The sequence below is a fragment of the Saccostrea cucullata genome, unplaced genomic scaffold, assembly GCF_032062105.1.
Source record: "Saccostrea cucullata isolate Sc308-1 unplaced genomic scaffold, CSIRO_AGI_Scuc_v1 ctg502, whole genome shotgun sequence".
NCBI classification, from domain to species: domain Eukaryota; kingdom Metazoa; phylum Mollusca; class Bivalvia; order Ostreida; family Ostreidae; genus Saccostrea; species Saccostrea cuccullata.
In genome coordinates, this window is record NW_026937360.1 from 184,316 (window position 1) to 210,353 (window position 26,038).

Genomic DNA, 26,038 nt, shown 5'->3' on the forward strand with positions numbered 1-26,038 from the left:
TATGGAATTAAAATTTTACATAGAAATATATAGGAAAAATCTTTGAAAATCTTCTTCTCAAGAACCACTGGGCCAGAAAAGCTGAAACTTATGTGGAAGCATCCTTGCGTAGTGTAGATTTTTTAGTGTTCAAATCATGACCCCTGGGAGTAGGGTGGGGCCACAATGGGGAATCAAAGTTTTACATAGAAAAATAGAGGAAAAATCTTTGAAAATCTTCTTCTGAAGAACTACTGGGCCAGAAAAGCTGAAACTTATGTGCACATGGAAGCATTTTGGGGTAGTGTAGATTTCAAAATGTCTAAATTATGATCTATGGGTAGGGTGGGGTCGCAATATGTATTACAAGGGGGAAATGTGGTAAAGAACAAAATGGTCAAAGCTTCTCAGGTGAGCAAATGTGGCCCACGGGCCTCTTGTTTTTAAAGATTGAACATTATACAATTAAGTATGATTTTATCTGTGTTTTGGTATTGAACATATACCTGTATTTGACATTCTTTTCAGATACGGTATGTGTTATCAGTGGAGCCAAAATATTGTTCATTGACCCCTTGTCTGAGCTTCAGGATTCAAACAAAGTTTGCAGTATTGCTCCAATATCATATTATGTTCATCCAAATGTGTGTGGTTCAAGGGGACTCGAACCATTGTACAATCTGTTTGGCATTAATAAAGCGACAGCCAGGAATGGAAAGTTCAAAGGGACATTTTTCTGGTTTCCCCTTAGAAAAGCACCATCAAAATTGTCAGAGAATACATATTCACCCGAAAAAGTTAAGGATCTGTTCAAGTCTTTTAAAGAAGAGATGAGCTCTGAGCTCTTGTTTTTAACCTCTATTGAAGAAATCGGAATATACAAAATTAAGAATGATAGTAACTGTTGTGAATCTGAATGTACAATTGCTATTGATCAAAGCTGTGTAGAGAAAATTAGAAATGAAAGACAGTGCTACAAGGAAAAAATCAGAGACATAGAAGTCAATATGGCAGAAGATGATAGATGGATTTGTCAATGTGAACCAGTATGGATGAAAAATATGATAACATACAAGATCAAGATGGATGATCTAGAGATGGAGCAAGTATGGTTCATAGTCCAATATTTCCATGCAGGAAGTATGCATAAAGAGCTTTCAAATCTAATCCGAAATCGGCGATCAACATACAGACCATATATTGGAGTTGCAGCCAGACTTGACGAACCAATTCAATATGGTCAGCTGTTTTGCTTCCTACCTCTTCCTTTTCAGGAAGAAAGTCCTACTGGATTGCCTGTTCATATCAATGGATTTTTTGCCCTCGATAGTAACCGACAACATTTAAAATGGCCTTCGTGTGATCAGGAAGCAAGCCAATCACACATCCAGGGTGAAATGCTATGGAATAGTCTAATGGTACAACTATTTTACCTATTGTTTACTGGGAGTTTTTAAGGTCGTGGCGAGACGATTCCTTTGGTTTTGAGTTGGTTGAGAAGTATTTGAAAATGTTCTATCACTATATTCCAAGGATTTCTGTAATAAAGAATCATTTGGCATGTATTGGAAAAATCATGCACGGCCATCTTCTCCAATCGCAAATTCCATGTCTTGAAAGTCGAAAATGGGTGTTCACTACTGATGCATATTTTGTTCTCTTTGCAACAAACACACATCAGGATGTACAAAATACCGTCAAAGATCTTTTTGAAAGATGTACAAATAAAATCATTGCTCTGAATGGTCATGAGGACCTATTTTATTACTGGAGAAGCCTTCATATCAACCACATTGTGAAAAGTACAAGTCCTCAAGAAACCAGAAATCTCCTCAAAAGAGACCCAAGATATAAAGAGATTCTATGTGACAGAGGTAAAGGGCACCTGTTAATCTACACATGCAGTGATGGAGTAGTTTCAGATTTAAGTGGAATAGAGTTATTACCACTTCAAAATGGGATGTACGAAACTTTGCAAGGAAAAAGAAAAGGGCCCCAAAAAACCTTTTACCTTTGTGAACAATTAGAGCTAGAAATTCTCATTGGTCAAGAGAGTTTTTTGATTTTAAACACATCTACCACAACAGAAGTTGGAAAAGTGCTGAAAAACCTAGCCAGTTCAGGTAAGCATGGGCACATATTCATACACGTATATATTTCTTTAGCACTTTTAAATAGCATTTAGAAGTATTCTTGAAACTAAGAATTTTTAAATTCCCTTTAACACATCATTAAAGTATTTAAATTTTTTTTTAGCTCTACTGGTCAGAGACCAGAAAAGCTTATGCGATAGTAAAGTGTCCGTCGTTCGTCCGTATGTCTGTCTGTAAACAATTTTTCAAAATGCTACTCCTCCTACAGTTTTGGTCTGATTTCAATATAGCTTGGCACACAAGTACACTTCACTAAGATGCACACTTTAGTGCATGGTTTTTATTATTTTGATGATAGGTGTTGCCATGGTTACTAAAAATAGAAATTTCGGTGATTATTTTTTAAAAAGTTCCTCCTCCTACAGTTTTGATGTAATTTCAATGTAACTTGGCACACAAGTAGACTACACAAAGATACATAATTTAGTGCATCGGTTTTTGATTTCGATGAGCGGTGTTTCCATGTTTACTAAAAATAGAAATTTCTGTGAAATTCCTTTAAATCGGTACTCCTCCTACAGTTTTGGTCTGATTTCAATATAACTTTGCACACAAGTAGATTACACCAAGATACATAATTTATTGCATCGGTTTTTAATTTCGATGAATGGTGTTGCCATGGTTACTAAAAATAGAAATTTCTAAGAAATACTTTCAAAATGCTACTTCTACCACGGTTTTGGTCTTGACTACTCTAAGATACATAATTTAGTGCGTCGGTTTTTGATTTCAATGAACGGTGTTGCCATGGTTACTAAAAATAGAAATTTCTAAGAAATACTTTCAAAATGCTATTTCTACCACAGTTTTGTTCTTGACTACTCTAAGATACATAATTTAGTGCGTCGGTTTTTGATTTCAATGAATGGTGTTGCTATGGTAGCTAAAAATAGAAATTTCTGAGAAATACTTTCAAAATGCTATTTCTACCACAGTTTTGGTCTGATTTCAATTTAATTTGGTATACAAGTTGCCACCAAAAGAGACTTAATCAAAGATCATTATTAAATTTATTGCTGTTGCAAAGTTTTAAGTCCAAATGGCTACTTTTCTCTTCCTTTGTTACAAGTACAAACCAGTAGAGCTACAGTCTCGTTACAGACTTCTGGTTAAATTTATAATTTTGGTTGGTGAATATACAGTATTTTCAAAAATTACTCTTATGCATTGTTGTTTTGATTTACTTTTTATACATTATTCTGTTATTTTTCAGGATACTATTCATTTCAAAGATTGTGTTCCAACAACTTTGTACACCTTCTAAAGAAGCTTATTAATCTACAAAAAGAGAAAACTGGAGATCCTATATTAGTAAAGGAAACCAATGTTATTTTTGAAGAATGCTGGTTAAAGAAGGTGTGGGACTATCTGAAAGATAATTGCCCGTTATCATTGGAACATGTAAGAGATCTCAATTTGATCAAGACAAGAGAATCGGAAAAGTTAAAGAAAATATCTGATTCATTTATAAGTGGAGTCGGTATGGATATGTTTCACATAAAAGTCCTTGCACATTTCAAAATTTGGGTCATTGATGAATCATATCATGACCATCTTTTGTTTTTACCAGGAAAAGGAATTGTAGTAGAATGTACTGATTATGGGAAGGGTAATCTATTGCAGCAGTGTTTAAAGAATGGCATTGGTTCATTCAACTTGTATTGTTCCGTCGCAGAAAGGGAGTGGTTCAAAGAATTTTTACCTGTTTCCATTCCAGAATCGTTAATCCCGAAGTTACAACATCTGAAAATCTTCAAGTGTTTTTCTAGTATTTACCTTTCAAGTCAAATTGGATACACGTCTTTGAAGGAATGTAGTGATATGTATGTTGGAGAAATGGACTTACCAATTCAGTTCCCTTCTGTTATGATTTTACCATTAACAACAAAAGAAGTAAAACTTCTGTCAGAGCTAAATGCAAATAAAGTGGATCTAAGTATGTGTGTACAGAAATGCATCGACAAAATTATGCAAGGATTTCATTCGTTGAACGATGAACATAAACGAAAATTCTGCTTTTATGTTTTAGAAAAGCAACCAATTTTACAAATTGGTCGATGATTCAAAAGGATTTAAATTCAATCAGCTTTATCAAAAACAAAGCAGGAAAACTTTGCTCGGCAAATGAATTGTATGATCCAAATAATAAATTTCTACGAGAGCTTTTTATTTCAGAAGACAAATTTCCTGAGGAAGACAAAACTCAAATGGATTTGCTAAGTCATTTGCAATTTCAGAGTCAAGAAAGTCAAGCATTTCAAAGTGATGTTGTGCAAACATGTCAACAAATTGATTCAAAAATGACTGACAACACGTTAAGAATGAGAAAGTCAAACGCCCTATTCTATGTATTTCAACAAAACCAAAGCCTTTTTATACATGTTTACAATTCAATACTTGGATGCAAAATAATCCCATGTAGAGAGAATGGGGATCAATTCTACCCAAAGAAAATGAAGTGGTACTCAAGTAAAGAGAAATTTGTTTCGTTTGAAATGGTTTATAGTTCAAAGTATGAGTGTATTATTGGATCAGTTCTACCACTGCCTGCAAAAGCTTGGGAATACTTGGTTCATTTACCTCGAGAACCTTTACTGGAAGACGTTTTGATGCATTTAAACAATATAATTGAAGATTACCACAAGGATGAGCATGTTGAGTACTGTTATATAACGAGAAACGTGTATCAATTTCTAGCCACAAAAACAGTATCTACTTTTGTTTCATTACTGCCAGAAAAATGCATATTTACGGAGCTTGGATTTGTGAGGATCAAAGATGTCTTCATAGAACGCAATTCAACTGATTTAAACCTTGACCCATATTACATTCCGATTCCTAAAGAATTAAGCACATTTGAAGGATTTTTTGAGGCTATAGGTTGTGAAAAAAAGCAATCTAACTATCTGCTAATTAAGGCTCTAGAGAAAATTAGAGAAAAGCAATCTGGCATAGAAGATTTGCAAGGTGTAAATGAAGACTTTGATAAAGTTCAAAAAATTTTGTGCAGATTATCTGAGTTTTCAGAGGAAGACTTGTCTAAAATAAGAGATGATATCATTGTACCAATCCACAATGAGGCCTCACAATGCCTGTCATTCAGGAAAGCACATGAATGTGCATACACTGATTCAAATTGGTACAGCGGAACATTTACAAATGAAACTAAGATTTGTCTGATTCATTCCAAGATTGACAAAAACATTGCAAAAAAACTCGGTGTTAAGTCATTGAGAAAATTCGCATTATCAGATGCAGAAGAAATTATTTCAGAATTCGGACAATCAGAGCCATTGACTCAACGCTTAAATCGTCTTTTGGAGGAAGGATACACGGACGGTTTATCTGTTCCAAAAGAATTGATTCAAAATGCTGACGACGCTGGGGCATCTGAAGTATATTTTCTCTATGACGAAAGAGAAAATGAAGGTGCAAGAAACTGTCTTTTAGACCCAGGAATGAAAGGATGTCAAGGGCCAGCACTGTGGGCTTATAACAATGCTGCTTTCTCTCCAAGTGACTTTCAAAATATTCAAAAACTGAATGGTGCCACCAAAAAAGAAGATACAACAAAAATTGGAAAGTTTGGACTAGGCTTCAATGCAGTTTATAATCTAACAGATGTTCCAAGTTTTGTGAGTGGAAAATACATGGTGTATTTAGATCCACATGGAAAATATTTGGGAGAAGCGATAGTGAATGAGAAAAGTCCAGGAATTAAGCTGAATCTTTACAATAAAACAATGCTTTATAAATTTGAAGATCAGTTCAAACCATATGAAAATGTTTTTGGGTTTAAATCATCAGTGTTTTCGGAAGACCGACCTTACAAAGGAACACTTTTCAGATTCCCTCTGCGTACAAAGCAACAAGCGCGTACAAGTAAAATAAAAAGGAAGGAATATTCAAAAGAAGAAATGGTCAGACTAATAAAGTTGTTCTGTAAATCATGTGGAAATATGATCCTTTTCACCCAGAATGTAAAAACAATTAAAATATTTCATAACGCAAAAAACAGTATAAATCCTGGGGAAGAAATGAAATTGATAATGACAGTTCAAAAAAAGGAAGAAAGTCAGTTGGAGCAGCATGATATGAATATTTTAGCTGCTGCTTCTCGATACTGTTGCAATGTGGATAGTAATCCTAGTTTTGTTGCTTTCTCTTTAACTAATGTCACGGTCGCAAGCACAGGACATTTTTGGCTTGACAAAAAAAATTCATTTACAGAAAACACTTACTGGGTAATAACATGGGCTTTAGGACATAACCAGTCATTAAGGCTTTTCAAGGAAAACAGAAGTGATGGGGCTTTTCCCATTTCTAGTGTTGCAGTTCCTGTAGAAATAAAGAATGGCCAAATAACACCTTTTAAACTTCATGGAGATTTTCACAGATATGGCTTCTATGAGTTAGGACATTTATTTTGTTTCTTGCCATTGCCTATCCCAAATGGAATGAATTTTCATATTAATGGAAGTTTTGCAATTTCCTCAGATCGTCAAAGACTTTTAAACCAAACAGAAGATGATAAAGACAGCACAAAACAAACAATATGGAATTACAGTCTAGTCACTGATGCCACTTTAGAAGCCTTTATCAGTCTGTTGTTATTACTGAAGGATCACTCGTCAGAAAGTTATTCGTATTTTGCCCTGTGGCCAACGCAATCTTGTGATACACTTTTGCAGCATTTCAAGCTTAAATTTTACAAAGCAATTGTTGTTCGCGACTTACCATTGTTTAAGACATACTGTGGCTGGAAAAGATTTCAAGAATGTATATTTCTGCACTGGGAAATGGAAGAAGACAAACATTTAAAACAGGCAGCTTCGGAAATTTTGAGGAAAAGCCCAATGGATGGTAAAACTTTAACAGAAATACCCAGAGATGTGTACAAAGAATTAGAGAATCATCTAGATGTGTTTTTCGAAAAGCATGTTGTAACATACGAGAAGTTTTTCATAGACTATTTTTTGCCAAACATTTTAATGTACCGTGGGACGAAGTATGATAAAATTGTACTACAGGCAATTAGATCAAAAAATAAGAATATTCTAACTGCAATTCAGAAGACAGACTGCATTAAAACGCCCCCGAATGGTGTGAGACGGGCACCTAAAAATCTTATTCACCCCCATTCATCTCTATCTGGACTATTTGTTATACAAGATGAGCGATTTCCAGCAAAAATATTTTACAGGGAGGATGATCTTGAAGTATTAGTAAGTCTTGGAATGATGAAAAATGAAATACCATGGGACCTTTGCGAATCTCAAGCAGGAGATGTTAGTGAGCTGTCAAAACAGTGCGGAGAATGTGCATTACAGCGATCGATGCATATAATAAAATATGTTCATAGGTTTTTTCCTCAAGTACCACAGAAAACTACAAAAAAATTATCTAACACGTCTTTTCTACCAGTGAAAGAAAAACCTGATGGTTGGCCTGTAAAATGGCACCATAAAGTCTCGAAAGGAAAAAGCAATAAAGAGAAGTGCGCTATTCATTCTGAGAAAGGAAAAGAAGAACCTATATCGTTTGAATGTCCTTGCAATATGTTCCTACCCACATGTGAACGTTTAGTAGGATGTACAAAAATAGTTCTCGGTAGATATGATATATTCAAGTCATATGTAAGAGAAGTAAAGGCTCTTGGAGTAAAATCCGAGACATATGTCGAATTGGAAACCCTGAAACATCAGCTCACAGAAATTACAAATAAAATAGAAAATGCTGCAAATAAGATTGTAGAAGACATATGCTTTGATATCTATACTGTTCTTCAGGGAAGAGTTACAGAACCAGACGTTAAAACTTTCATCCGTGATAATTTGTCAAATTTACCCTGTGTTCTGACGGAAAAAACATTTGCATTTCCTAATCAGGTGGTATTTTATTTACCACAAGATTGCAGTCCCTTTTTCTTTGGTTTGAAATCGAGACTTGCACACAATTTTCTCGAGTTAATGAAAGTCCTTGGTGTGCGGAACTTTGTTGATCCCGACGATATTGTAGATGTCCTTCTTTGCATCAAAGAAAATCACAGTGGAAAAAAATTACCAAGAAACAAATTACGCTTGGTTTGCAGAATAGCTAACCTTTTGGAAAATTTTGACTTGTTGTCAAATGATAATCTTTATCTTCCAGATGTAAATGGATACTTTATTCATGTAAACGAATTGTGCTTAGATGATTGTGCTTGGCTTCCAAGGACAGAATCAATGAAATTTCTAAATACAGAAATTACAATTAAAGTTGCAAAACTTGTAGGAGTAAAATCTAAACGAGAGCAGAATATCTTTGAGGAGTCAGAGGAATTTGGGGATGCATTTGGACAGCATGAGGATTTGACAAATCGTATAAACAGGATTCTCGATGGGTATCCAGAAAATAATATCATGAAAGAACTTCTTCAAAACGCAGACGATGCAGGGGCAACTGAAATGCATTTTATAAAAGACTTTCGTACGCATAAATGTGACTATGTATTTAGTGAGAACTGGAAAGAATTACAAGGCCCAGCATTGTGTGTTTTTAACGACAGTGTGTTCACAGATAAGGATTTTGAAGGAATACAGAATTTGGGAATTGGAAGCAAGGGAAATGATCCAACATTAACGGGACAATATGGAGTTGGATTTAATGTTGTGTATCATTTGACAGATGTACCGTCCTTTTTATCAAGAGATCAGAGAACTTCTCAAGATACTTTGTGTATCTTAGACCCACATTGCAAGTACATTCAACGTTCAACAATGGAAAAGCCAGGAAGGAAATTTAAAAATTTTTCGAAGAATGCCAAGTATAAGGACATTATGTCATGTTACTTGTATGGAAGTGAGTTATGGACATCTTCCCGTGGAACATTATTTCGTTTTCCTTTACGCTCCAATAGAGAGTCGTTGTTGTCCTCAAAATTGATATCATGCGAGGATATCGAGAGTCTACTAGACGAATTGAAAGAGGACATGGCTGAATGTCTGTTGTTTCTGCACAATGTTAGGTGCATAACGGTTTCGTCTATTAATATGGAAGGAATTCTGTCGAAAGAGTTTAGCGTTTCTTCGAAAACAAAACTGATATCATCAATTAAATCTTACTTATGTCATGCTATTGCAAATATCAGACAACAAATGAAGAAAGACACAACTCTGATTTGTTCCATGGAGAGAAAAGAAGTCGAATATTATTTAAAAATAAATGTGAATGAACAGCTTTTCCAAAATTGGTTGATTGTCACTGGAGTTGGTTTTCAGGACAAAACTAAGATTCCTGAAATTATAAAAGAGGCTTACAGAGAGAGAAGACTTGCTTTGTTACCTACTTCAGGAATTGCCATCAATATGGAAAACATGGTACCAGTACAATACGACAGAAAGCTCCATGTACACAAGGAAATATCGGAATTTAGAGCGTATTGCTTTCTACCTTTACCTGTTCAGACAGGGCTTACAGTTCATTTAAATGGACATTTCGTTTTAGATCATGAAGCCCGGCATGGTATATGGTGGCCAGATTCTCAGCACACAGATTTGAAGATAATTTGGAATAAAACCTTGATTAAAGAAGTCATTGTTCCGACGTATGCATTAGCTATTGAACATTTGAGAAACCTGCTTTTCCCAGAGTCTTTATCAGACCAACCTTGGGATCAATTAGACAAGTTTCATAAAGTTTTTCCATCAATGAAATTACTGAAAGATAAAATTTGGCAGTATACCTCTACAGAGTTGTATAGGTATGTGGGTCAACACAATTGCAAATTCTTTCCCATTGTTCGCCGGGAAGATCTAAATATTGAATGTTCAGATGAAAGTTCGGTAAAAACAGATTTGGAAAACCAATCCCCAGACAAGAGTAAATCTGATATAAATATACGTATGCACGATCAGCAATTCGAAGTAACATGGACAACACTTCAAACTGCCTTCTTTGATGGAATAAAGTGGCCATTAAGACAAGATCATGCAGCTGAAGGATATTATTTTACATACGGTAAAAGCAGTAAGAAATTAAATGAGTCATGCTCGAAAGATTCTGAATTTCTTGCTCAAAGCTTGAAAAATCTCGGAATGTTGCTTATTGAAACACCACTTTGGGTTTTTAGTAGCATGAAAGATGCAGGAATAGACGGTGTACAGATCGTGTCTCCAAAAGCTGTGCTCAATTTTTTGAAAACATATAAAACAGATGCACAGTACAAGTGTAAAATTGAAAAGGTAAATATTCCTGTCAAACAAACAAGAATGAAGCATAAAAACGTTACACAGTCTCTTCTGTCGTATTGTGTACGGGATAAAGATTTAAAAGCCGAGGACTTTGAACATGTTCCATTACTCATTACTGCTGATGGGCTCCTTCGTGAATTCAGAAATGAAAGAGTCATCTATTTGATAGACTTTCCTGAACTTCTTCCAAGATCAGCTAATCTGATTGCTGATGTTGGACAAATGCGCATACTGAAGAGTCATTCAGCTTTACAAAAAATAATTAAGGAATTAGATGTTTCTGATTTTTCAGAACTTCTTCAACAAAACATCTCACCATCTTGTAGAGCATGCACTGAGCAATCGTGGAATCCTGAATCAAAAAGCATTCCAAACGTCAGATGGATTAAGCTTTTCTGGTTTTTTATAGCCCAAAAATTTCAAGATTTCATCTTTGATGAGCAAATCAGGGAAAAAAAGACAAACTCAGAGCGAGAGTGGTTTCAAATGTTTTCTTCAAAAGTGTTGCAATTGTTTGAAAGGTGGTATTTGGTCCCTGCAATCATCAAACAAAACGAAGGGAAAAATCATTTTCTTTTTCCATTGAAACATGGAAAACGGGTATTATTGCTCATGTTTGGACAAAATGCGATTGAGCAAAAAGCTTTGATAGAGCTTAATTTACCACTTTTGGACAATACATGTTTGCCGACTTACAAAGATCAAGATGGGTTCAACAATTGTCATATTGTATCTAAGATTTTACAAACATTGGCTGCAACAATCGCAAATGTGGAAGATATTTTAAACTGCGTTTTTTGTAATTTAGCAAGGTTATGTACACAGTGTAATGATTCATGTAAGGCTATAATGAAATATTTTGCCCAGAATCTCGAGACTCTCAAAGAAAGTCCAGGATCTAGAGACAAACTCGCAGCTCTTCCGCTCTACTACAGTGACATATATCAGCAATGTGTAAGCGTCCAAAGGAAAACTGTCATTATTTTACCAGAGGACGTCCCGAAATATGGACTTGTGGAATGGAGTAAAACAATGAATACGACGTTCATTGAGGAAGATCAAAGTTTAACTCAGCTCTACCAGTTTGTTGGCTGTAAAGTAGTAACTGACGTCTCTTTTTATATTCAGGTCTTGCTTCCAAATTTTCAAAGATTGCCACCTGAAACGGTCATGTTTCATTTAAGGTATATAAAGGATATTGTTATTCATTCTCTGGAATACTCTAACTGCTTAAATGCACAACGTCAACTAACCCATTTAGATGGTCTGTTGCGTAAAATTCCCTTCTTACCGACAGAGAGTGGTCGGTATGCACGTGCATGTGATTTTTTTAACCCTAGTAAGGATATATTTAAGCTAGAAAATTGCCTTTGCTTATCCTCAGAATTACCCTCAAAACCATTTGACAATCCTGAATGGGAAAATTTCCTAATACATTGTGGAATGAAAAATGAATTCACACCTGAAATATTTTTAGAGTTTGCTATACGATTGCAAAATTTAGGAGATTTGAATGGTGTCACTTCAATTGTACTAAAGAATTCTAGGTATCTTGTCAGAGATTTGTTTCTTAATCGCACAGATTTGCTGAAAAATTGGTCATTTGTGAACGACCTGAAACATGTTCGTTTCATTTGTCCTTACAAGGTGTCAAAAGTGTACACTCAAATAGTAGAACAATATAACAATTGTAATAAATTGATTTGCTTTCGGAATTCAGCTATTCCTACTTGTGACAAACTAATTTGGTCGGTAATGGGAATCATATCCGAGGAGACCTTTGATGCACTAAGATATTTATCTCGCGATGAACAAGTATTAGCAAAGAGGATGTTGGAAATAATTGATTTGCCTCCAGTTAAAAATGTTGTTAACCACGTAACAAACATATGTTTTTCAATAAAAGATCAATTGCCACAGCTCTTAATGGACAACAGAAACGAGAAAGCAGTTTCAAACGTCATGTTCAGTGTTTATGAATTTTTACAAAAACATGGAACTGATGAATATTTTGCATTGCTTAAAACGGTTCCATTTGTTTTTATCAAGAAGAGGGAGATATTAAGTCTTCCACAACGTGTAATTCTTGATATAAATGACGAGGAAGAAATTTTACCCTACTTGTGCAAAGCACCGGTTTTCTATGGACAGTTCCATTCGCTTTTTCGTGACTGTGGAGCAGCAGATACTCTTCTCTGTCAACACCTTGTGAATGTTTTGTATGAAATATATCAGGAAACTGAAGGAAATGAGTTGGAACCGAATGAAATACTTAAAACAAAGAAGACTGTGCAATATTTGTTTAGTAAACTTAAGAAGGAAGAACAAATCAAAATTGAGTCTGTATTATATTTTCCAAGCAAACGTCACAATTTAATACAGAGTGACAAAATGGTATTTATAGATGACGTTCTAATTGAAGGACGAATAGGAAGGAGTTTACCTGATTTAGAATTCTTTGTTGGATTTGATGAGTTGGGAATGGATGTGTTAGATCCTTTGGGCGAAATCAATCTCCTTCCGGAGAGTCATCGACCTAAATTGATGTCCAAGATTTTCAATGAAGAAATGAACAGAGGATGCACACAATCAGCTGCATTTACAGAACATGCTCGTACATTACAGAATTTTTTGAGAAGCGATAAATGTTATTTTGGTGTAATTAGACTTGTCAGAGACGAACTGTATAAGAATGGAAAAAGTTTTAGTGAGGCCAAGCAAACTGAAATTTTTCAAAAGCTGCAACGCGTGACTGTCTTCCAGTTAGAGACACTTGAAACAGTATTGATGTACAATGAATCTATACTACCAAATACAGAAAAACAAAAGAAAGTATTTAGCGAGGAAATAAAGGACGATGCAGGAAACTCTGTTGAGTTACGAATATATTTTAAAGTAAATCATGAAGTAGATATTGCAGATTTGATCTTTGACATCGATAGGAAATTATCAGCAATGTTGAACATTTACCTTGGAGACCCTTTGAAAAAGAATGAAACGTACTTAACAGATGTGTTAAAATGTATTAAGAATCCATGCAAGATAGAAGATGAACTAACAAATCTAGAAATCATGGCAATAGATGTTGGACGGGCTTTGACAATTTTGCCTTTCATGCCAGATTTAGGAGCAGAGATTTCTTTATCTTTGCATCACCTTCTGAACAATTCGTGCACATATATAGAGATAGGAACATATGTGGCATACGAAGTGTATGATCCTATTATTGATGAAGAAGAACCAAAAAATGAAGACACACCTGTGTATATTTTAGCAAGGATTGTAGGGCTTCTTACGCAACATGGTTCACATGGGCTGAATGCCGATGCTTGGGATATGAAATACAAAATTGATGTCGGCAGTGAAAAAGCACTTGTTGCCGAAGCATCTAGAGTGTACAAGTTTGTAAGACAGGAAAACATTGACGAAAATCCTGAAGAAGTCGATGGCGCCAAGGTATTAAAATGGAATATAGACAATGTTAAAGTATACATCAGAGACGTTATGAGAAAAGCCTTTAAAAAATCAAAATCAGAGTTCGACAGAACAATGAAAAGACTAATTTTGCAGCATCATCCTAAAAACTATGCTGAGAATAAGGACTATTATGTTCAACTAAATAAGTTTATACACTTCATTGAAGAAACGCTCAAAAAAGGCGAACCAGTTGACGACAAAGACATTTTTGATTCTTTCAATCCGGAGGTTATTTATCCAATTACATGCTTTTGGGTCATTTGTGATACTCGTGTTAATGAATATGCTAAAAATCACTTAGATTATTCTGGCTCAACAGAGAGGAAAGATGCGCCATTCTTTACTGCTTTTAATGAGAGAGGCTCCCAGCCTGGCCAAGCCAAGAGGTGGTTTAAACAAGCTGATATTGATTTTAAAGCTGCTTTTACAGACCTGAATGGACCAAATGCATACAACTGGACCTGTTATAAATGCCATCAGGTAAGATATACAACCTTACCTTGAATAAAAATAATTTTGTAAATTGTTTCAATAAACATTAGATAATCTATCATTTGTATAATTTTTTTTAGAAAGACTAGCAGAATTGTCAAAACTTTTCCATTTTCATATTGTGCACAAAGTTATTAATTATATAGCTTATACGAGGGGTGTTAGAAAAGTTCGCGGACACATTGAATTACGGAAAATCTATTGTGTACTGTGAATTATGACCTTTGTCTGAACAAATTCCTGCATTTTGTTTATAAGTATGTAAAAAATCAGGTACATTTACTAAAATCTTGAAAATTTACGACGATTTTTACTATGAGGTCATAGGACTCACGGAGCAATCCCTTGACGTAAGGTGACGTGACAACCAGATTACAATCCTTTGTGCCTTGTCGCAGTTCTATAAATCTTCCCTTTCTTCAGATTTTTCTTATCTTTTTTCTACTTTAAAATTGAATATCTATATCAAGACATGTTACCTTTCTACTATAATGTCTTTTGTACTAATTCGGATTGTATCGATTCGGATATTTTTGACATCTTTAAAAACGTCTATGCAGTAAATTGATCAGGTATGAAAACTATGCAAAACCATATAGGCACAACGTCCATGCGATAAGAGGGTACTGAAGTATCGATGGAGTTAATCATTCAAAATATTAATCCTTCCATTTCTATGAAGTCACAACCATTTGAAAACTTTTTTCCTTTGTGTGTGTAGGAAATTCCCGGCATCATCTTGAAAGTTTTAATCTCTTTTTAGCCTTTTTATTGTCTACACATAATTTTTACTAGTGCAGTGCTTCATGACGCTCAATGACGTTCCGATTTTTTGGCTGTGTTCTTAAGTGTTGATCATTTATAAATGGCTATAAAACAATCATATACCCTCCAATTTAATTCAAAATTTCTCCAAGTGACGTTTCACGAATATTTTAGCGATAGGTAAAATATCAAAAATCTCTTTGCGCTACAATTGTGAAATTTTTTATTTTGATAAAGAGTCTCTGTAACGTAAACGTGCTAAAATGGAGCATGCTCCGTGAAGCAAGATTTATCAAAATAAAAAAGTCGTATATTTTTCAATGATCACCGCAATGCACCAAATTTTTGTATATTTATTGGAATATAGGTTAAGATCTTATCTGGAAAGTTTGACCGGTTTCGTGGAAATAGCGCGCTCACAATAGAACTTGTCCGCGAACTTTTCTAACACCCCTCGTACATGTATGTTTAAGTGTAATGTTCATTTTGATTTTGCAGATTCCAACCAAAACAATTTTGTTTTGGAATGCTTACTCTTGAATAAGATTGTTGATGTGTTTTGTAATAAATGCTTTATTGCAATGATTTGACGTCGTGAAATTCATTTCAGAAATGCTTTAAAAAGTCATATTTGAAGAGATTCAAAATAATTCATTTTAATGTTTTTCAGGCGGTTGAAAAAGCTTTGAAAGCCTTGCTATACCAGATAGACGCCAACAAAGTAGCTCTCAACACACACAATCTATCTTCTTTAGCTTATCTAACAGAAGATGTTAATTTGTCGGGCCTTGTTGGCCGTTTAGAAAGTATTACAGGGGGCTATTTTCAGATGCGTTATCCTGATGCTGTACCTGGGGGATGCATACCCTCAGACCTGTACACAAGTGATAAAGCAACCAAGGCAATAGAATATGCAAGTGAAATCTTACAGACCATTCGGCAAAGGATACCAAGTGTTCAGTAGGTAATAAACAAACATTGTATGTTTATGATCGGGGTATCCAGTACACATTTCATTATTTTTTTTTATTTTGACATGATGAACCAAAATGTCTTTGTTTTAAATAGGCAAAAAATATTCCTTATCTTATGTTTCAATTAACTTCCAGTTCTGTATACGTTCAATACGAAGGCAAAAAAAAAAAAAAAAAAAAAAAAGAGAGAGAGAGAGCAAATATTTCCTTCTTTACGTTCATGTACTAATGATAGTAATAGATATGAAGAAATTATCTAGGTAATATAAGTCGAATAAATTTGAACAATTGCTTTGTAAGTTTATAATAGATTATAACTTTATAATGCCGTACTATAACCTTTTAGTTCCTCCTCCTATATGGTCCAACTTCAACCGCTATTGATACTTGTACATATTTACATTTCCAATGTCTTTGTTCAAGATAAAATTACAAAAAGTTAATGTAGTAAAAGTTAATGTACCTGATTTCTCCATGAATGTACTGGTTCATCGATAGGGGGCGGTTAAAAAAATCACTTGCAGGACGGGACAAATAGAGACAAGAAGCGGGGCTTTTAGCACATGGATTGGCGGAATCAATACGTACCATGTAAATATAAGGAATAACTGTCCGATTTTTTGATTTTCGAAATAATTTGGATAAACGCCGAAGGCGTCATGAAATTGAAAAAGAAGACAGTTATTCCCTAAATGAAACATCTAAAACCGAAGGCATTCATTTTAATAAACATGAAATTTTGTTCCCTGCTTTCGGTGTTTTAGTGGACATGTTACCATTGTTAATAACATATTGTGTCAAAAATTAACGCCCTATCATAGGTCATTAAAAAAAATCATCAAAGTTATTTATTTTTGAAAAATTGTGTCAAACATGAAGATCAAGGGATAAAAAATCAAAGCATCCCGGAAACACCTTGTTTCAAGTAACGCATTTGTGAAATATGAAAGCATTATCTCTACTCAATCAAAAATTATAAGGAAACAACTTTAAAGAGATAAGAAATATATGTTATACGTCAAGATTATGGTCACAGGGTAAATATTCACAATATACAGTGACGCCTATTCTCATGTAATGTACATGTGTAATATATAACTCAAAAAATATCTTTTTCTTTCAAAAGTTAAGACCAATTTAAAGTAGAGTTAAAATGGTTGAAAAGTAGGTCATACTTTAAAGTAAAGAGGTCAAAATTCATTGTATATTTGAAAAGGTCTTGCCATTGGTAATGTACATGTGAAATATGAAAGCCTTATTTATTCAAATTCAAAGTTATGACAAATGTTAAAGTGTAATACTCACTATTTTATTTTCTTTTTGATGGTATTTAAAGGCTCGGTAGTAAAAAATAAGTGTACCCAGATTGCGTGAGTATAGTGTAAATTTAATAAACCTACTCTCTCGATTATATACTAGTTTATTTAATGTATAATAATCATTTCCATTTTACATAACAAAATAAATGTTGGCAAACCTCTATAAAAAAATCATCAGGAATAAGACTTTATCAAAACAATTATTATAGATGTTGTCTCGAAAGTTGTTATATTCATTCCGTCTTTCTCGGGAGAGAGATATAACCATTAAGCATCCGTTTGGTTCCTTGATTTAAGTATTTATAAACCACCATAAAACCATTAAATTCTTTATCCGAAATTCCTTTACGTTTATTTTCGCCGAACTCATCAACACTAGCGAAATCATCCTTGTCGTTTATAATCATGTTGTGAACATTTTTTTTCAAACTGGTCTTTACTACTATCAATATTTCTACCTATCTCAAGAAATCCAATGCTTAAATTTGTTTGGTTTCTATTTTTATTTGCAGAACCTAACATGGCAGATTGGATATAAAAAGGGACCATGTATGCCGATCAAGAGAGAAAGTGAATATTTTCAGTTGTGCCTTGTGTATTCATACGAAAATTAACAGAGAGAAAAAATAAAATGCTTTGCATTGAGTTTTGGTTTGTAAGTGGAGGTTGTCCGTTTAAAATTAGATAAATATACATCTTGTGAATAGATTCAAGAAAAGATTCTAAGGTCCATTTTTATAAAATTTCATTTATCTGTGTGTATATACTCGTACATCAAATTTTATACTTACTAATGAACATATTTTTCAAGATTTGACAGTAAACACTGAGATTTAATGATCATTTTGTTAAAATTTTATGTGTAAATAAAGCTAGTTACATGTATTTTACATTCAAATGTAAAGGAGGTAAGATTAAGAGAAGGTTGGGAAACATTGAAACCTTTGAATAAATTGTGATGCAAATATTATTAAATATCCATAAGTATTCACTTTATTTTCCATTTATATTATAATGAAATGTTTCTTTGTAGTACCTATATATATTTTTGTACATACTGTGTTATCTAATACTTTCTTTAATTGAGTTTTCATAAAAAAATCTTTTTTTTTGTTATATTGAATTTTGTTATGAGAATTCTTCATTACTGTAAGTATTTTTAAGGTCTTCCGTCTTCAGCGGAAGACCTTATTGTTTTTCTTCGGTTTCTTTTTCACTTTTATTATTATTTTTTTTTCTTACCGATTTTGTGCACGCGATTTCTCGAAAACGGCTGAACAAAATCTTATGAAACTTTAAGGACGTATGGAACATCACTTGAACCTTATGCGTTTTTTTCCGTTTCGATGACGTCACTTCCGGTCTAGAGATATCGTCGATTTTCTGATTTTTACGGGTCATTTTGTCCACAATTTTCCCGAAAAACGGCTCTAGATAGAAACTTCAAACTTTGAGGCTATGTCTGGAGAGGTGCATCAGGTATATCAAATTTACCGGAAGTGACGCTCAGCGGCGCTCGCTATGGCCCGAAAATAGACCTATCACAAATTTCAAAATTTCTCACACCTTTTCTTCGATATCTTTTTACCTGAAAATATTTTGTGAAAACGTATAGAACAAAAGAAGTGCAGAATTTAAAGATCTTTCAAATGATATCTCGAAAAAACGGCTGGCTCCTAAATTTAAGGGCCTAGAGGGGCCAACAGTTTTTTCTTTATATCTCAAAACGTATTGAGAATTTGTAATACGTCAAAGAAGCAAAGTTGTTCAAAATGACTAGCTTAATCTTTTGAAGTCGTCAGAAAATGTCCGGCGTCGTCACTTCCGGCCAAACCGGACGTAGTCGAAAAATGCGTATTTTTGAAGTTCTTGACAAGTTTTTTGGTAACAAATGTCTCTAGAAGCAAAAAAATAATTTTTTCGTCCGTTGTCGTCACTTCCGGTCAAACCGGAAGTAGCAAAAAATTGCTTATTTTTGCATTAATTAACAAAGCGTTAAAGGATTCAAACCATTTTTAGGCGTTATTTCTCATTTTTGATAAAAATTAATGCTACTTCCGGTCAAACAGGACGGAAGACCTACTCGTTGCTTTGCAACGAGCTTTGCTCTAGTTTCTTTATTGCATTCATAAAATCACATGCATGTATGCGCATAACCTATCATATATTCATACAAGGCCATATGTTATGTTTATATAATTTATTTGTAAGGTATTTTTATTATTTGGAATTATTAGTACTTCAAGATTATCCTTAAAATGTTGTGTGTGTGTGTTTTTTTTTTTGCACCATTTTAATTAAAAATAAAATGCTTTTTATGTTGTTATTTAACGGGAATTAATGCATTGCAGTTGTCGAAGAAAAAAAAATCATAATCTGCATAAGAGTACCACCATTTTTAAAACAAAAATAAAACTTGATTATTAACTTTTTTTGCAATAGCAACTCAGATTCTAAAAGTTGCAAACAAAGAAAAACACGCTATTGTTTATATTTGTTTACATTATTGTTTTAATATACAGTTGTAGATTTTGTATAAATTAACTTTTGAAGTAGAATTTAGTTCAAAAATTATAATTATTTGAAAAATGTAATTTTTTAATCACTATTTTCATTGTTTTCATATAGTGAATTGTTTTAAAGTTACGAAATCACGCAAATACCGCAGCAATAATAATTTTTGACACCAACACCTTGTCTCGTCTTTATTATTGATATGTACGCCATTGAACGTTTCAATAATGAGCCAGTGATCAAGAAATCTTGGTTTTATGCTTCGTCGTATTTAATGGCTGAAAAAAAAGATGACTTTAATTAAGAAATAAAGGAGATACTATAATATTCAGTGCTGAAAATATAGTATTTTAAGTGTACTGATTTGTTATGATTACATGTACAACTAACGTTTCAGTGTTTAATTTTGCTATGGAATAATTCTTTGAAGTGTTGAGTTCATGGGATTGTTGGTTATCCTGATTATGTCAATGATTATATGCGTCTAATTAGATAATTTATAGTATATTCTCCCACGTTTCCACTTTGTTAACATTTACGTGCACGTGGAAACAATTTTATGATATATTGTATGATTTCTTAGCAATCATTGCAACAAAATTTTGAGGTTTAAGTAGACTTACATGACAATGAATATCTTTTGTTCCAGATTTAGTTTTTAAGAATACAGGAAGTTCATACATTGAATATAATTTAATTATGATAATAAGAATAATGTACCTTAAAATCCTGTTAGTAGCTTTTATTACAAAGAATCTTATTGTTTAAAATGAAGACAATTAAAATGTGATTTTAATTTTAAATCTGTTTATGTGTTCATGTGCATCAATTATCAAAATTGTGTATCTACTACATTTTAAATTTGGTAGGAAAAAGTGTCAGAATAGAAAAAAAAAGAATTTTCTCAAGAATCATTGGCCCAATTTCAACCAAACGTGCCACGAGGCATCCATAGGTGACGGGAATTCAGGTTTGTTCAAATGAAGGACCATGACCTATTCCAAGGAGGAGATAATAACGAATTAATGAAAAGTTGGTGTCATCTTTATAGAACTTATTTTCAAGAACCATTTGAAAAGAAAAGTTGAAAATGTTTAAAACCTTTATTACAAAGTGAAGATTTCAATTTATTAAAAAATATCCATTGGGTATGATGGGACCACAATAAATGATCAAAATTTTACATATGAATATATCAGGAAAATCTTTGAAATCCTTCCCAAGAAAAAAAGGCACAATGAAACATAATCAAACTGAGCATCGATATCCTCAGATAGTGTACAATCAAATTCAAATCATTACCTTCAAGAGTAGAAGGGGGCCACGATTAATAAGGGGGTCAAAAATTTACATAAAAATATATGGGAAAAAATTTAAAATATATCTTCTTACTAAGAATAACAAAAGCAAGCATGATCAGACATATTGATATGGAAGCACCCCCAGATAGTGTAGATTCTATGTTGCTCAAATCTTAAACCTCAGGAGTAGAGTATGGCCACAATGAAGGGGGGGGGGGGTAAAGTTATATACGTAGGGAAAATCTTAAAAATCTTTTTTCAAGAAGGACAACTCATGGTTAGTGTTAGTCATATTGATATGAAAGCATCCTCAGATAGTGCATATTCAAATATTTGCAATTCATGACCTCGATCCAGGGAAGGGTTAGTCATATTTATATTAAAGCATCCTCAGATATGTACTAGCATATTCAAATGACTTCCCAGGGTAGGGGAAGGCCACAAATGAGGGTCAAATTTATAGGGAATAAAAAAAAACTTCCTCAAGAATAACCAATCATAATTGTTCATATTGATATTGAAGCATCATCAGATTTGTAAATTTTAAAATTAAAAAAAAAAAAAAAAAAAAAAAAAAAAAAACATCAAGAAAAACAAAGCCACAATTTTTCATATTGATAGAAAAGTGAAGATTCTTGCACGTATATGTGTATGCAAGTTTAACTCATGATCCCTTGTGGTAGGGTGAGGCCACAGAGAGATTACTGATATTGCTAAGATTAATTAATTGTGTGTTTTTATAATTGCATTCAGGGACGTAGCAATATGGCCTGTCCGTCCTTCCCCCAACATTACCTTTCTTAAAGAAAATGTTCATTGAAAGGTTGGTTGCCCCCCCCCCCCTCGCACTTCTACCCACAGTATATAGTGATATAAAGGAAATGTAGTATTGTATGCCAAAAAAAAAAATTGAAAGTGAAGGGAAGTTGGCCTTGAAAAAAGTTTGCCACTACCCCCCCCCCCCCTCCCCAAGAAATAGGATTTCTGAGTTTGGGCAACTTCCTTGTCTTCTTGAAAAATAATTGTCCTTAAATTGTTTCAATTTTTGTCAAATTATATCCCCAAAATCTTTTTCTTTTAAAAGATAACATAATTTAAAAGTTAAAAAAATAATTTTTGTTAGGTCACACAAAAAATAATCAATGTGGATATCGCGTGTATTCACCTTCGAAAAATTAAATTTATCGCTTACATCTCACAAAGAACAAACCCGAGCATTTTTTTCATAACAAAGTACTTATATACATGTACCTGTACACGGACAAAATTTCAGCCTTCATAAACTTCATAAAAAAACTTAAAAATATACGATTTTCCTTTATTCTTTAAATATGCATGCATATTAATATAAAAATTACTATATGGATTGTATTTAATTAATTTCTTAATTTTTAAAAGATATATAATGACTTAGGCTTCTACTAATGGAAAAAATACTCGGGTTTGAATTATCTTTATAATTAGATATAACCGCAGGCGCGCATCTAGAAATTTTTTCCAAGGGGGGGGGGGGGGGGGGGGGGGGAGGTCCACCTCAGTAAAAAAAATCCAATCCCAGAAATTTCTTGACAAGAAAAAAAAAGTAAAACTCGCCCCAAACGTCAAAAACATATTTTGTGGGGGTGAGGTGGGGGTGGGGTGCGTGACTTCTATTGCCTCAAATCTTTAACTTTTCATACCCATTTCACACATATTCGCGTTTATCAAGGGGGGTCTGCGTTTTCCAAGGGGGGTCCATGGTAACTTTTTTCTTTTTTTACTATATACATTTTTATCCTGGTAAATTCCAGGGGGGTCTTGACCCCCCCCCTCTAGATCCGCGCATGAACCGATAATTTTTTTTTCCAAGGTGACTTCACAACAGATCTAAAGTTCCGGAACTTCTGTTTGTCAGTAAAGTTTTTGATCCAAGTTTTCCTTGTAAAGATTGTTGTAATAAACTATTAAATCAATCTTATAATTTATTTTTATATATTATCTTTGTAATGACGTACTTTATTGTGTAAGATAATATGTGCCTGTTTCGGATAAAGCGGCTTTAAGGCAGGCCCACACTTTTACGGATCCGGTTTTAATTTTACACACCAATATAAAATTTTGATTATCCTTATCTATTGAAAAAAAAATCTTTTGGATGATTAAAAATAATTTAGCAAGTATATATTTGTTTATTATAGTGTCATTGTGCACACAAAGCATTTAATGTACATTATTTATAGGAATAACCACTTTGCACTCTGTCCATAGGATCTATATGTAATTTAGTATATACACAGACAGAGAATTCTTAATTGCCTTTATGGACCTAAAGCTTTTTTATTTTTTTAAACAAACTAACTTGAGATCTATTTATCTTTAATTTTTAGCCTATATCATCTTTTTAAATTTACTTATTAAAATGTTTTGCGAAGAACGATTGAAAAAATAGATATTCCAAAAATGGGGGTATAGGTGTTCAAAAGGCTGTTTTGTAAAAATTTTCTGGTCAACCATAATAAAGTATGATTTTTTGCTAACCTAAGATATAACTCCAAATAATTGTGAAGAAAAAATAGCATATAAACATATAAGATTTTGAGAAATATTCAAAATAAAGATATTTTGAGCTTTTTCTTTGAAAAATTTTGACAGAATCAACATCAATTTTTTAGTGTTTTCAAATAGAAATTTCAATTATTTTCTTGACAAATGAATATTTATTATTTTCTTAAGTTTTAACAATAATTGGAAGTGATTTGGTACATAGCTAAATAAAATATGATGTTACATTTCTATATGTTGAATTTTTGCTGTTGCATTTTTAGAAGTATATACTCCGAGACATGTTGAATGAAAATTAACCTGCAAAGATGTGTTTTTTTATGGGTGTTTTAGTTAGATTATGACTTATTCAAGATTTTCAAATCAAAAAATAAAGAGTTTGACAGAAAATTCTGAAAGTATGGACCAACCTTAAAGTAGCGCAATCAGTCAAAATCATGATCGTGTTTCTTTTAAAGTCGCTTGGTCCGATTCTAATCGCTAAAAATATATATTAGTTTTTCTTCTTGAAAAATAATTGTCCATAAATTGTTTCAACTTTTGTCAAATTATATCCCCAACGTCTTTTTCCTTTAAAAGATATCAAAATTCAAAAGTTAAAAAATAATTTTTGTTAGGTCACACAAAAAATAATCCATGTTGATCATTGTTGATATTGCGTGAAATCACCTTCGAAAAATTAAATCTATCGCTTACATGTTTATCTCATGAAGAACAAGCCCGAGCATTTTTTCACAACAAAGTACATATACAATCGCATCATGTCGGGTCTTTCCGTCAGAGATCGGAAAAACAACCTCGAATGTATTAACATCGCCGGCTGTTAAAAATTTATACATTTCCTGTTAAGTCAAATGTAGGATAGGGGGAGTTAGAAGTCCCTTCTATAAGTAATATATTATTACTATTAGGTAATATCATTACACTAAATAAAGTTAAACTCCATATTCCACAGATAAAAGGTCTCCATGCATTTATTTCCAAGATCATGAAAAAGGAGGGTTGTCATGGCGGCTACCATATACATTCGAGGTCGTTTTTCCGCTAGTCGGAAAGGCCCGAGAAGTTGCGATTGAGTACATATATTACCTGTACTCGGACAATATTTTAGCTCCTTCATTTTTATCGTAAATCGTATTTTTATATATTATCTATGTAATGACGTACTTTTATTGTGTAGGATAATATGTGCCTGTTTCGGGTTAAACGGCTTTAAGATATTTAAAGCATACAGAGATAGGCTTATGAATATGAAAATTATGATTATAAAGCGAAGATGTGAGCGAAGATGTGACAATAAAACTGCACTGCTAAGCAAGAAAAGACTACACAATATGAGTGCAAAAAAAAAGGCTTTTAATATCTACTGTTCATTGTTTTCGTGTATGCCAAGGTCACGGCACTTGTTTTTTTTTGTATTTGTTTGTTTGTTTTTTTTTTTTGTTTTTTGTTTTTTTTTTTTAGCTCAAATTAAAATTGTACACAACATTCTACTGGAGCATGCTAAGGTGAAAAATATGTTCTATGAACTTTGGAAAAATTTAAATATTGCATCAAATTACTTACATTCATTCTTAGGTAATAGAAACCATGGTAACTACATATGGTAACTTATTCAACTTTTCTGCGCACGCGTACAATAGAGAGGAAGAAGTAAAGCAATATTTTCGTAATGGGGCTTACTGAAATTATTTTCACTCCATAAAAATAGATTTCTTACGTTCTGAAATCTGTAATTTTCTGAAAACCTATAGTTAATACTGTTAGAAATTGAACAAAATTTACTACGGTCATGCAAAAATTCTACGTTTGTCAATTAACCCCTTTGAACGTCACGGTGTCACTTTAATAATTTTTTGAAAGAGCTGAACACTTTATCACAATCTACCAAGCCTCGAGCTTCGTCCTCCCTCCCCCCTCGTTAGTCGTATAGACCCGAGAAGTTGCGATTGATTTAGTTCTTCGTTACTGTGTCACAGACACACACACACACACACACACTCTCTCTCTCTCTCTCTCTCTCTCCTATGATTATTTATGAAGAAGAGATTAGATTATAATAAAGCGATATAATAAATCGAAAAGTGTGTGTACACACTGTCAGGGTTAACAGATATTCGATTTCGAAATAATTAAAGTGACTTTCAAAAAGTCGTATTTTCGTTTTAATTTTCATCTAGCAATTAATCACATTCCATTAGATAACAATTTAAGGGCAATGTGTACACATGTACCTCACGAGATTGTCCTGAGCTATCAATACAATAAATGAGTTGAACCTGCCAAGATTGA

The 26,038-nt window shown here is 33.3% G+C and overlaps 2 protein-coding genes across 3 annotated transcripts in view; both read left to right on the forward strand.

Annotated features, from left to right (window-relative positions):
* Positions 1-26,038, forward strand: part of LOC134248047 (sacsin-like) — a 90,439-nt gene that overhangs the window by 22,884 nt on the left and 41,517 nt on the right. The gene's annotated exons all lie outside the window — the stretch shown is intronic.
* Positions 1,432-18,467, forward strand: LOC134248048 (sacsin-like). Of its 2 annotated transcripts, none has more exons than XM_062730470.1 (4): positions 1,432-2,102; positions 3,346-14,320; positions 15,768-16,061; positions 17,903-18,467. In XM_062730470.1, exons 2-3 carry the CDS (start codon positions 4,190-4,192, stop codon positions 16,059-16,061), a joined length of 10,425 nt encoding a protein of 3,474 aa, XP_062586454.1. In that variant the 5' UTR covers positions 1,432-2,102; positions 3,346-4,189; the 3' UTR covers positions 17,903-18,467. The 2 variants fall into 2 exon arrangements, with proteins under 2 accessions (XP_062586454.1, XP_062586453.1); XM_062730469.1 differs by having other exon boundaries at positions 15,768-16,057.

Bases quoted from the DNA above. Each gene is read 5' to 3' on its own strand.
- LOC134248048 (XM_062730469.1), top strand. From the start codon at position 4,190: ATGATTCAAAAGGATTTAAATTCAATCAGCTTTATCAAAAACAAAGCA. The intron at 14,321-15,767 runs GTAAGATATACA...AATGTTTTTCAG, and splicing joins CCTGTTATAAATGCCATCAG to GCGGTTGAAAAAGCTTTGAA.